The sequence below is a fragment of the Scyliorhinus canicula genome, chromosome 4 (assembly GCF_902713615.1).
Source record: "Scyliorhinus canicula chromosome 4, sScyCan1.1, whole genome shotgun sequence".
In the NCBI taxonomy this organism is placed as follows: domain Eukaryota; kingdom Metazoa; phylum Chordata; class Chondrichthyes; order Carcharhiniformes; family Scyliorhinidae; genus Scyliorhinus; species Scyliorhinus canicula.
Genome location: NC_052149.1, coordinates 29,384,176 through 29,398,126, shown reverse-complemented (window position 1 = coordinate 29,398,126; position 13,951 = coordinate 29,384,176). Strand labels below are relative to the sequence as shown.

At 44.5% G+C, this 13,951-nt stretch overlaps 1 protein-coding gene across 2 annotated transcripts in view; it reads right to left on the bottom strand.

Moving 5' to 3' along the window:
• The window catches only part of zgc:163022 (putative ferric-chelate reductase 1), a 157,054-nt gene that overhangs the window by 38,262 nt on the left and 104,841 nt on the right, over nt 1-13,951 (bottom strand). For both annotated transcript variants that reach the window (XM_038793951.1, XM_038793952.1), the window contains exons 7-10: nt 12,687-12,872; nt 10,916-11,017; nt 9,942-10,083; nt 6,706-6,819 (exon numbers count right to left, since the gene is read on the bottom strand). In XM_038793951.1, coding sequence (XP_038649879.1) covers nt 6,706-6,819; nt 9,942-10,083; nt 10,916-11,017; nt 12,687-12,872 — 544 coding nt within the window. The remainder of the gene's footprint in view (nt 1-6,705; nt 6,820-9,941; nt 10,084-10,915; nt 11,018-12,686; nt 12,873-13,951) is intronic.

Below are 13,951 nucleotides of genomic sequence, written 5' to 3'. Positions count from 1 at the left end.
CAAGAAATCTGCAACATCATATTCCCCCTGTTCCTTGTAGAATAATGGGGATAATTTAATGGAGGTGACAAAGGTTTCATCAACCAGCTAAAAGCCCCGCATTGGTCCTTCGAGGAAGGCCTGCCAAATTAAGTGCCAATTAGATACTTAGCCGGGCAGCAGCAGGCCATCTCCGGGATCATGGAAATCCTGCCCCTTGGGAACTACCAGCCAATCAGAGGCATGCAGTTTTGCACTGCTTGGCAACACCACTGGAGAGGTGTTGGCTGTTGCCTGTATTTGATGCCCAGCAAGGCCTAGGATTGCAAAGGGACAGGTGAGTGGTGGTGGGGTGTGCCAAGGGATAGGCACATTGGGGGGTGGGGACAATACAGCAGGCATATGGCACTCAAAGGCACTCTCCATTGCTTTCCTTCTGATACCAAGTCCCTCAGTTAGGCACGGAGTGCCTGAAAAAGAGATACCACACCCCAGACTCTTGCAGAAACCTTGCTAGAGTTTGCATTCAGGGCTTCCCACACAACATGACCCCTGCCTACATTTGGTTTAGTAGGCCACTAATGGGTCCGAACATGTTGACTTAGGTTTATTGCAGAGCCATTGTATTTACAACTAATCCCAGCTGGGTCTGTCCTGTCGGTTCTATACCTGGCGGACTTTATATGGAACTCAATCATGGATATCCTCGGGCTCCCCGCCCCCTTTACCTTGCTAGCTCATACTCGGCGACACTCATGGGGAGACCAATTGCTCCAACCCCGTAGGTCTCGTGCGGGTTATAACATCTGGATTAATACCAGTGGCAGTGGGATACGGCCTTTCAGTGAGCATTAATTTCTCATTTAAGGCCCACAAATGGCGGTGGGTCAGAAAGCCTTCCTTGGCCTCCTTCTCAATTTTTTCCATTATCATTCACTATCTAATCATTTTAATTTATTTTCTATAAAACAGCTGGTGATGCTTTTATGCTAAAAATGCTTCCCTAGAACGTTGACATGGTGGGGAGACTTGTGTGCCTCTAATGCCCGGAGAGCTCTGCTGGTGGAAACAAACTGCTATTAACATCACCTTGGTTAGAGAGTTCAAAAGGGTCGGCTAGGTAATGCAAAGGTAGTCGATTAATTCCTCTGATAGAGGATTGAGAGTCAGGCTAATAATCCTTCCACCCTAAAATGCTTTTAGTAATGGAAGAAACCTGATACATACATAGGTCCTGATTTATGTGTTATTTTCATATTTTACACCCTGTTGCGAAGCATTTACTGTGCCTAAAATCTCACTAGAACACAAAATCCTGGATCCAGCCTGAAGGACTGCAAATGAAGGTTTGGCAGCGGTCCTCAGGTCGCAACATAAAAATGGATCATGTGAAGGATACGCAATAATCTTTTTGCAAAACTTAATTTCCTCCTAGTCCTTTCAGGCTTTGGAAACCTAAGCTTGAATCACCAATTCCTTCCTTCACAATTTAGCTCATCTGCTTCAATCTTTACAACTGAGGTTGTACAATTGGGCAATGTACTACTGGGCAGCACGGTAGCACTGTGGTTAGCAGAGTTGCTTCACAGCTCCAGGGTCCCAGGTTCGATTCCCGGCTTGGGTCACTGACTGTGCGGTTTCCACGTTCACCCTGTGTCTGTGTAGGTTTCCTCCGTGTGATCCGGCTTCCTCCCACAGTCCAAAGATGTGCGGGTTAGGTGGATTGGCTGTGCTAAATTGCCCTGAATGTCCAAAAACTGTTAGGTGGGGTTACGGGGAAAGGGTGGAGGAGTAGGGATGGTGTGGAGGCTTAGGTAGGGTGCTTTTTCCAAGGGCCGGTGCAGACTCGATGGGCCAAATGGCCTCCTTCTGCACTGTAAATTCTGTGATTCTATGTGATATCCTATCAGATGGGTCTTGGGACTTTACCTTAATTTTTCTCTCATTAAAAAAAAGCCATCATGTCACCAAAAGGAAATCATCATTACTTGCAGCCTCGCCATGTGGATTTGTTCACGACAGGCCCATATATCAAACTCGTAATGCCTACAGTGCCACCCTTGTCCTTTAGAAAATCTGTCACACAGCAGCTTATTAAGTACCAACAGTTACCATTTCGATCTGTGCCAGAGCTAAATTATCAAACAGGCAGTCACATTGAAAAATATTTGGTATACAAAATACTTTGGAGAGTAGCTACAATTTGCAGTAAAAATAAGTTATCTTTTGACTCAACGTTGATAACTGAATTCACTTAGTTGCAGTAACAGTTACTAACTGTTATGATCTGATGTACGTGCATCTTTTAAAAAATATATTTTTTATTCTCCTCTTTTTTCACATTTTATCCCAAAATTACACCCACCAACAATAAACAATAATCAGCAACAAATATATCAATCCCAATAACAACGATCCCATCCTCCCACCAACCCCCAGACATTAGCCCGCATGTTTACATAAACAAATGACAAAAAGGAATCCGGGATTACCCATAGTCACCCTTAATACACAGCCCCCTCCACCCCAACCCTCCCACCCATCCCCCCCCAACTAATGTTCGATGTTATCCAGTTCTTGAAAGTGCATAATGAATAATGCCCATGACTTGTAGAACCCCTCCGAGCTTCCCCTCAGTTCAAACTAAACCTTCTCAAGCGTCAAGTATTCCAACAGGTCCCCCCACCACGCCACAGGGTGGAGAGACTGCTCTCCATCCCAGCAGGATCCGCCTTTGGGCAATCAACGAGGCGAAAGCTATGATATCTACCTCCGCACCCGTTTCCAACCCTGGCTGGCCCGACACCCCGAATATTGGCTCCAGGGGACCCGGGTCCAGTTCCACGTGCACCACCTTGGAAATTACCCTAAAAACCTCCTTCCAGTAATCCTCTAGCCTTTGGACAGGACCAAAACATATGAACGTGATTAGCAGGACACCCCCCTCCTCCCCCGCAACTCTCACACACATCTTCTACTCCTTCAAAGAATCGGCTCATCCTCGCATTCGTGAGGTGCGCTCTATATACCACCTTCAGCTGTATCAGCCCAACCTCGCACACAAGGTGGAGGCATTTACTCTCCGGAGCACCTCACACCAGGCCCCCTCCTCTATAATCTCTCCCAACTCTTCCTCTCACTTTGCTTTGATCCCTTCCAGTGGTGCCTTATCCTCGTCTAAAATAGCTCATGGACATGCATCTTTGAGGAAGCTTGGACGGGATTGTCCGACCACCCGCCGGGCAGAGAATCACCAGGGGGGAGCGGCGTGAATCGCGCCCCGCCGCCAACTGCCGAATTCTCTGGCGCCGGTTTTTTGGCGGGGACAGGAATCGCATCGCGCCGGTCGGGGGCCGTTGGCAATGGTCCCCCCCCCCCCCCCCCCCCCCCCGCGATCTCCGCTCCGCCGAGTGGCCGCCCGTTTTCGGCCAGTCCCGCCGGCATAAATCAAACAAGGTTCCCACCGGCGGGACCTGGCTCTGTGCCGGCCGCTGTAACGGTCCTCCATGGCAGGCGCGGAGAAGAAACCCCCTGCGCATGCGCTGGGATCACGGCAGAACACGCCGGTGTTCCTGTGCATGCGCCAACCCGCGTTCATATGTTTTGGTCCTGTCCAAAGGCTAGAGGATTACTGGAGGATTCCGCACCTTCCTGGCGGCCCGACGCCAGAGTAGTTCACGCCACTCCTCGCCGCCAGTACGGCCCGCCCCACCGGATACCGGAGAATCCCGGCCCTTATCTTAAACTGCTGTCATCAATGTAGGATTGAGGGTGTTGTACCTAAATACGCGCAGTATACGGAACAAGGTAAATTAGCTTGTTGCGCACATTGAAATTGGCCAGTACAATGTTGTGGACATCAGAGACATGCCTGCAAGGGGAGCAGGGCTGGGATCTCAATATACAACGATATGTGTCCTATTGAAACAACAGGCAGATGGGCAAAGGAGAAGGGGTTGCATTGTTAGCAAGGAGTGAAGTTAAATCAATAGCAAGGAACGATATAGGGCCAGAAGGCATAGAATATCTGTGGGTAGAGTTGAAGAATCGCAAAGGTAAAAAGACCCTGATGGGAGTTATGTACAGGCCCCCTAGCAGTAGTCAGGAGGTGGGGCAGAAAATAAATCAGGAGATAGAAAAGGCTTGTAAAAAAGGCAATATTACACTACTCATGGGAGACTTCAATATGCAGGTGGACTGGGAAAATCAGATTGGTAGTGGATCCCAAGCAAACAAATTTGTGGAATGTCTAAGAGATGTTTTTTTGGAGCATCTTGTGACAGAGCCCACTAGGGAACAGGCAATTCTGGATTTGGTGATGTGTTATGAGGCAGACTTGATTATGGAACATAAGGTGAAGGAACCCTTAGGGAGCAGTGACCTGCAGTTTGAGAGGGAGAAGCTGCAATCAGATGTAACAGTATTACAATTAAATAAAGGTAACTACAAAGACATGAGGGAGGAGCTGGCCAGAATTGATTGGAAAAGGAGTCTAGCAGGGAAGATAGTGGACCAGCAATGGCAGGAGTTTTTGGGAGTTATTCGGGAGGCACAACAGAAATTCATCCAAGGAGTAAGAAACATGCTAAGGGGAGGACAGGGCATCCATGGCTGACGAGGGAAGTCAAGGACAGCATAAAAGCTCATGAAAAAGCATACAAAATGGGGAGGATTAATGGGAAGCCAGAGGATTGGGATGCCTTTAAAAGCAAGCAGAGGACAACTATAAAATCAATAAGGGGGGAGAAGATGAAGTATGAGTGCAAGCTAGCTAGTAATATAAAAGAAGATAGGAAGAGTTTTTTTCAACAAATAAAAGGTAAGAGAGTGCCAAAAATAGACATTGGACCACTGGAAAATGTGGCTGGAGAAGTAATAATAGGAAACAAAGAAATGGCAGACGAACTGAATAGTTACTTTGCATCAGTCTTCACGATGGAAGGCACCAGTGGGATGCCAGATCTCCAGGAGAACCAGGGGCAGAGGTGAGTGCAGTGACCATTACTAAGGAGAAGGTTCTGGGGAAACTGAAAGGTCTGAAGGTGGATAAAGAACCTGGACCGGATGGACTACACCACAGGGTCCTAAAAGCTGAGGAAACTGTGGAGGCATTGGTGATGATCTTTCAGGAATCACTGGAGGCAGGAAGGGTCCCAAAGGACTGGAAAGTGGGTAATTTATCACCACTGTTTAAGAAGGGAGGGAGGCAGAAGACGGGAAATTATAGGCCGGTTAGCCTTACTTTGGCCATTGGTAAAGTAGGACTGAGTCAGCACAGCTTTGTCAAGGGAAGGTCATGTCTGACAAATCTACTAGAGTTATTTGAGGAAGTAACAAGAAAGTTAGACAAGAGAACCAGTGGTCATGATTTATTTAGATTTTCGGAAGGCCTTTTACAAGGTGCCGCATAGAAGACTGTTAAATAAGAGCCCATGATGTTCAGGGTAAGATCCTGGCATGGATAGAGGATTGGCTGACTGGCAGAAGGCAGAGAGTGGGGATGAAGGGGTATTTTTCAGGATGGCAGCCGGTGACTAGTGGTGTACCTCAGGGGTCTGTGCTGAGACCACAACTTTTCAAAATATACATTAATGATCTGGAGGAAGGAACTAAAGGCATGTTTGCTAAGTTTGCAGATGACACAAAGATCTGTAGAGAGACAGGTAGTATTGAGGAAGCAGGCGGGCTTCAGAAGGACTTGGACAGGCTAGGAGTAGGCAAAGAAGTGGCAGATGGAATAAATGTGGAAAAGTGTGAGGTTATGCACATTGGGAGAAATGGAGGCATAGACTATTTTCTAAATGGGAGATACTTAGGAAATCAGAAGCACAAAGGGACTTGGGAGTCCTTGTTCACAATTCTCTTAAGGTTAACATGCAGGTTCAGTCGGCAGTTAGGAAGGCAAATGCAATGTTAGCATTCATGTCGAGAGGGCTAGAATACAAGACCAGGGATGTACTTCTGAGGCTGTATTGTGAGCAGTTTTGGGCCTCGTATCTAAGGAAGGATGTGCTGGCCTTGGAAAGGGTCCAGAGGAGTTTCACAAGAATAATCCCTGGAACGAAAGGCTTGTCGTGTGAGGAACGGTTGAGGTCTCTGTGTCTGTACTCTTTGGAGTTCAGAAGGATGAGGGGGGAATCTTATTGAAACTTCCAGGATACTGCGTGGCCGGGATAGAGTGGACGTGGAGAGAATGTTTCCACTTGTAGGAAAAACTAGAAGCAGAGGACACAATCTCAGACTAAAGGGGCAATCCATTAAAACAGAGATGAGGAAGAATTTCTTCAGCCAGAGGGTGGTGAATCTGTGGAACTCTTTGCCACAGAAGGCTATGGAGGCCAAATCACTGAGTGTCTTTAAAACAGAGGTTTTTGATCAATAAGCGGATCAGGAGTTATGGGAAGACGGCAGGAGAATGTGGATGAGAAAAATATCAGCAATGATTGAATGGTGGAGCAGACCCGATGGGCCGAGTGGCCTAATTCTGCTTCTATGTCTTATGGTCTCATCACGACCACCTCGACAGGACGTTATGTATGACTCTCATGTCCTGTAGATGGTAGGAGTTAGGCCTGTGTACTTAACTTCCCAGTTAACATTTTCTATTTATATAGTCTTATCTTCAAGTTAAAAAATCACATTATCGCTTTACCCATTCTCCTCCTGTGATTGATACATTTACAACAAATAAAAGAACTGACATTAACCTGCTTTCACATTTATTACCATGAGTCTTGATGAGGGTGGATTTTCTTCTGTTCCCCGAAGCTAACTGTATTATTCCAACATTTACTTTCTCTTCTGAGATGAATGGAATCTCTATATGCTGATTTATTTGTCCTGAAACATATATAATAAATTTAAATGAATGCTAGGACTAGGTAATTGTTTGTTCAAAAAGAATTCTCAAATGACACACTATGTTGTGCATTTTTTAAAACCAACAATTGGTACCCACCAGGTACGCGGTACATACTCGTGCGACTCGGTCAACGTTGTGTACCTCATACGCTGCAGGAAAAGATGTCCCGAAGCGTGAAACATTGGCGAGACCATGCAGACGCTGCGACAACGGATGAACGGACATCGCGCGACAATCGCCAGGCAGGAATGTTCCCTTCCAGTCAGGGAACACTTCAGCAGTCAAGGGCATTCAGCCTCTGATCTCCGGGTAAGCGTTCTCCAAGACGGCCTTCAGGACGTGCGACAACGCAAAATCGCTGAGCAGAAACTTATAGCCAAGTTCTGCGCCTATGTGTACGGCCTCAACCGGGACCTGGGATTCATGTCACATTACATTCATCCCCCACCATCTGGCCTGGGCTTGCGAAATCCTACCAACTGTCCTGGCTTGAGACAATTCACACCTCTTTATCTGGGGTTATCCCTATCTCTGGATCTGTAAAGATTTAATTACCTGCAAATGCTCGCATTCAAAGCATTGTCTTGCATCTTTGACTTTGTCTATATACATGTTTCTGGAACATACCTCTTCATTCACCTGAAGAAGGAGCAGTGCTCCGAAAGCTAGTGATTTGAAACAAACCTGTTGGACTTTAACCTGGTGTTGTAAGACTGCTTACTGTGCTCACCCCAGTCCAACACCGGCATTTCCACATCATAACATTTACATTGGCATGGGGTATTTCCACAGGAATGCCAGTAACACTGCTTCTCCAAGATGAGCATCATGGGTGTTGTTAAGTAGCTTGTCCATCAGTAAGCTATGGATGAGACACAACTTTCTCCAAATGAGCATTGTCAAGGCTCATCTCTTCCAGACTAACTTCTACCAGGATTGTTCCTGGCCTTTCTCCTGCCTCCTGAGTCAGCCCCAGCTACTTGTTCACACAATACATTCTTGCCATCTCAACTGAAAGGCAGCATTTCTGACAGCATTGCGCTAGAGTGCAAGTCTAGATTTTTGTGCTCAAATTTCTGAAGTGAGACTTAGACCTCCTGACTCAAAAGGTGAGAGAGCAATCTACTTAGCCATTTTACGTGCTACCTATATATTGGTACAGCTACTGACAGCAAAATATGCGTTATTCACTTTCATCTTGTCCCAATGATAATGTACAACTCAATTTATAAAGATATTAGGTGAAAATATCATTCACCAGCTCACATTGTGTTTATCATATCCTGCCATCTTCTCTCCTGAGCAAGCTGAGTATCCTTGAGCAAAAAGAAATTAAAGACGCCGAGACCAGTCAGCTACAGACTAGAACTATGCACATTATTATTGGCCAGGACTTTGCAGTCAGTGGTGAAGTGATGGTGTTTGCCATCAACATCAAAGGATGAGATCTGTGGTGTAGATTTCCCCTTTTGCTACAATGATTTGAATCTTGTGCTAAATCAAACGGCACTTCAAACATCAAGCAACAGCGATGTCATCAAGCAAGGTAAGCAGCCAATCACATTGATGTATTCTCATGTATTCTCTAGGAAGTAAAATGCTCAAAAATGTTCACCTTTAGTTTAAATTTCGCAGCGAGTGAGAAACATTATACATGTGAGATGAACATTGCAGCTGAAATGTCATAAACAAACCTTAAAAATTAAGTGAATATTTTTTCTATAATGAAGAAGAAATTTTATTTTCCACAACTACAAAATGTACTTTTCTGGGCCAGAGAAGTTGCTGTTCACTAACTATGAGCTTAATATGCTATTGTATCTCATTCAACAAGCAGTGACTTTTTATAGGGCATTTAGAACAAGACTACAAAGGAGACAGTGACAGAGTGGAAATGTCACTGGACTAGTAATCAGAGGCCAAGGTTAATGTTCTAATAATATTAATAATAATAATCTTTATTAGTGTCACAAGTAGGCTTTCATTAACACTGCAATGAAGTTACTGTGAAAATCCTCTTGTCACCACACTCCGGCGTCTGTTCGGGAACATTGAGGGAGAATTCAGAATGTCCAATTTACCTAACAAGCGCGTCTTTCGGGACTTGTAGGAGGAAACCGGAGCACCCGTAGGAAACCCACGCAGACATGGGAAGAACGTGCAGACTCCGCACAGTGACCCAAGCCGGGAATCGAACCTAGGTCCCTGGCGCTATGAAGCAACAGTGCTAAACACTGTGCTACCTGGGGACTCGAGTTCAAATCCCATCATGGTGGCTGATGGAATTTACATTCAATTAATAAAATCTGGAATTGAAAGCTTTTCTAAGTAATTGTAACCAGGTGCTCAGCCATTAAATTATAATCAATTGTCATAAAAACCCACGTGATTCACTAATGTCCTTTAAGGAGTGAAATCTGTCACCTTGACTGGTCTGGACTACTTGTGATTCCAGATCAACAGCAATGTGGTTGATTCCTAACTGCCCTTTGAAATGGCCCAGCAAGCCACTCAGTTCAAGGGCAATTTGGAATGGACAACAATTCTGGTCTTGCCAGCGAAGTCCACAGCCCCCCAAATATATATTTTTTAATATAATGTGAAAAAGCACGTCTTATCGTTCAAAAATTTTAATTTGTTTTGCAGTTTGGGGGGGATTTCAACAGAATGTCCAATAACAAAGCACAGAATCGCTGACGGCAACTTCCGAATTCTCATGTTTAACTCTGTGCAGACTCCAGTTGCTGTCAGTTTTAGTGGAATATTGATGGGGCAAATGCTGACAGTTTCACCCTCATTCCCAGTGCAAAGTCTGAGACAGTGTATATAAAAAAAACATTTAAAATGTGTTTTCCATACATACATGGAAACAAATGCATGTGGTAGGTTGGTTGCAAGCTGAATGATTGATAGTTTCATTCTTTTATTGATGAAAAGCTCAAAACTAAATTATAAATCAAGCTGCGAGTGATAAGAAGTTGAGGGCTACTTTAAAGGATTTTAAATCAACTTCTAATCTAATCTTTGTGCAGGACACAGTGTATTTGAACGTAAAATATATGAAACAATCATTTATTCTGAATCTCATTGCAATACTTACCATTAGCAGAAGGCCCATACGCAAACATTAAGTAGTACATTTCATTGGCAGCTCTTTGTGTCGTTGAAATATTGTTTCTTGTGTTGAATGAGCACTGAATGATTCCATTTACATCAGCAACTTGTATATTGTTCACTTCACCCTGTGTATGGTATAATTACATGGCAATGAACAAATATTATGGGTAGAGATTTCACTACCATATGCTCTTGTTTATGCTGGCAGGCGGGTGTGCAAATATGCATCACCAGGCAGCATGCTGGTTTGCCCACGCCATCCCACCCCCAGGAAATGTTCCCAAAGGTGGAAGAGCAACTTGCCTACAATTGGCAGGTTAGCCAATTAAGATGAGTAGCTGGTCTATGAAGGACAATTGTCAAAGGTGACACACCAGGAGATCAGCACTCCAGGCACATTATGAGGCCCTTCCTGCCTGCCTATTCACAGCTGTGGCCACAGGCTGCCTTCCAAAATGGTGGCCCTGCAGCTGTGACCATTTTATCTTAATTTTTCAAAGTTTTAAAAGTAGCTAAAGTTATGCCACAAGATGGGGACATCCTCTTTCGTCCTTACCTGCAGTTGCAGGCTGCTACTTCTTCGTTGCTGGCAGGTGTCTTATCAGCCCTCCAGCTTTGAGAGTCTGCCCAACATTCTTAATTTGGACGGCAAGCATACCCTCTGGCCATTAATTGGCCAATTCAGTGACATGACTGCTGAGTGACTGTTTCCCCAAACAGAGTGTGTTGGGAGCCCCATTGACCCTGACATCAACTATTGCACTACAGGCTATATATTAATCTAGTTTTCAGTTGAGCACTTGAGTGCGTTTAAAATATGAGGCTGATCCCCGGTATGGGACTTCTAACCTGAAAACAAAAGTACAATAAAATAACCACTTCATCAGGCTCTATTCTATACAGAACACGGTGATGCTTTGCATACAGTCTATTTGTGTACAATTGGAAGATTGTTACCAGCGGCACTGTGCGAGGACGCACTCGTCCTGTGGAATAGGCACGTTGCACTTGTATATTTCCAGATGTGTCCATCCCACAAATGTAGATATCATCATTGCCCTAGGTTTTAAATGGAACCATAGTCAGGATGCCTCGCAAAGAACAAAAACACATGAATTGTCAGATATAGTATCTTAAGTCAAAGAACAAAGAAAAATACAGCACAGGGAGAGGCCCATCAGCCCTCCAAGCCTGCGCTGGCCATGCTGCCCATGTAAACGAAAACTTCTGCACTTCCAGGGTCCGTATCGCTCTATTCCCATCCTATTCATGTATTTGTCAAGACCTTCCTTAAACATCACTATTGTACCTGCTTCCACCACCTCATCCGGCAGCGAGTTCCAGGCACCCACTACCCTCTGTGTAAAAAAGTTCCATCGCACATCTGCTCTAAACTTTTCCCCTTGCACTCTAAGTCCCCTAGTAATTGACTCTTCCACCCTGGGAAAAAGCTCCTGACTATCCACTCTGCCCATGTCCCTCAAAATGTTGTAGACTTCTATCAGGTCACCCCTCAACCTCCATCATTCAAGTGAGAACAAACCTCTCCTCATAGCTAATGCCCTCCATACCAGGCAACATCCAGGTAAACCTCTTTTGTACCTCTCCAAAGCCTCCACATCCTTCTGGTAGTGTGGCGACCAGAATTGAACATTAGTTTCCAAGTGTGGCCTAACTAAGGTTCTGTACAGCTGCAGCATGACTTGCCAATTTTTATAATCACTGCCCCGTCTGATGAAGGCAGGCATTCCGCATGCCTTCTTGACTATCTTCTCCACGTGCCTTGCCATTTTCAGTGATCTGTGGACCTGTACACTCAGATCCCTCTGTCTGTTAATACTCTTAAGGGTGCTGCCATTTACCATATATTTCCCACCGGTATTAGACTTTGATTAAACTCCATCTGCCATCTCTCCGCCCAAGACTCCAACCAATCTATAACCCACATGTATCTTCTGACAGTTCTCATCACTATCCGCAATTCCACCAACCTTTGTGTCGTCCGGAAACTTACTAATCAGACCCATTACATCTTCCTCCAAATCATTTATATATACTACAAACAGCAACGGTCCCAGCGAAAACGCCACTAGTCGCAGCCCTCCATTCAGAAAAGCACCCTTTAAAGCATTCGAACATATTGACTTCGAACATTGGGAATTTCAAACATGATAGTTTATAATAGCCAATCTTGAGCTCAGTCTTGCGGAAACCATTGTAATAGTCTGTGATGTTGCTTGGCATAATCAGTAACAGGGTAGGAGGAGCTTATTGTTGCATAGGTCAGGATCATCAGCAGATCAAACATTTTTCTCTCACAAAGTATTATTAGAATATATGGCAATTGAAACCGTGACTATCAGTTAAAAGGGATTTGAATTTGGAAAAACGAGGGTGCAAGTGCATGTAAAGTGTTATTTAAAAAGGGAAATAAAATGTCATCTAACATTTTTGGGGATCGCTTGTTTTTTCGCGATATTGCAACTCAACAGGAAGACCCATTATTCTGTCGCTGATCTTCAGCAGGTGTCTTCATTGACAGTCACGCAGTTTGACATTCTTTGTCATTTGGAATATCAGTCGGGTGCAATTCATGCCAAGTGCCTCAATACTGACTAACTACTGCAAGCTGCATATAGCTCTATCGACCAAGAATATCCTTCACTTTGATGAATGCCAACTACCTCCTAAACTTGCCTGATATGTATCTTCTTACAAGGCCCCTTACCATTAATCTGTCATCGGAAAAGCCGATCGAGATATAGCCGGTTGACCTTCCACTCATTTCAAATTGTAAGCCGCGGTTGTCCAATGGAGTGGATGACATAAAGAAGCAGTTCTCGACCCTGGCTGGATCACACTGTGCAGGGCTACTGAAGCAAAACTTGGTGCTGCCGCATCCATCATTAGAGATCTGGATTTGAACAGGAGGGAGGTAGTGGTGGTGAACGACATTGTGTTTACAACAAAAATCATACATCAGGCTCTGCTGCCTGGCATTAAAATAACTGCTTGCAGTGAAGAAGCTTTGGAATGTTTATTCTGCTTTCAAATATTTATTCATCAACATGTACCCCCAGGGATCTGCTCTAGGGCCTCTTACTTTTATGTGTAATTGACAGAAAAAAGGGAATGCTGCAGTTTATGATGATATAAGAGTGTATGGTAAATCAGAGGAAAATTGCAGCATGAAGGCAAATGGGATGATAAGTAGCAAATGTGAAGTAGTACATTGACTAAAGGACAATGTTCATACCACAGGACTGAAAGGACAGCCAGAATTTAGACTTGTAGAAACACAAAGCTTTAAAGATGTTGGAATACCATAGAAAATGATGATAAAAGAGAAATTAGATTGCGTGCTATCGGCCGTATACAGTATACTCCTGGTACAGGAGACAGGAAATGATTGGATAACGCCCTGCCACTCACATCTGTGAAAGCAAGTGGGATTGGTTTTCCGTACATTTCTCCTTTTTCTGGAGAAATCATCCCATTTTGGTCAGGAGGTGTTTCGGTTGTACGTAGAATCAATCATAGAATTTACAGTGCAGAAGGAGGCCATTCGCCCCATAGAGTCTGCACCGGTCCTTGGAAAGAGCACCCTATTTAAACCCATGCCTCCAACTTATCCCAGTAACCCCACCTAACCTTTTGGACACTAAGGGACAATTTAGCATGGCCAATCCACATCGTTGGACTGTGGACGGAAACTGGAGCACCCGGAGGAAACTCATAGGGAATTGAACCCGAACCCTCAAGCTGTAAGGCAGCATTGCTAACCACAGTGCTACCGTGTCACTCTTAAATAATCTGTTTAAATAGATTATGTAGACTGTTTGCTGTGGTTTGCTGTTTAAATAGACTGTTTACTGTAGACTATTTCCTATGAATTCTGCTAAAACAAAACAAAGAAGGTTGCGGGAAAGACGGTGGAGTAAAATCAGTAACAGGGAAGGAGGAGAAAATTGTTGCACAAACTCAAGATTATCA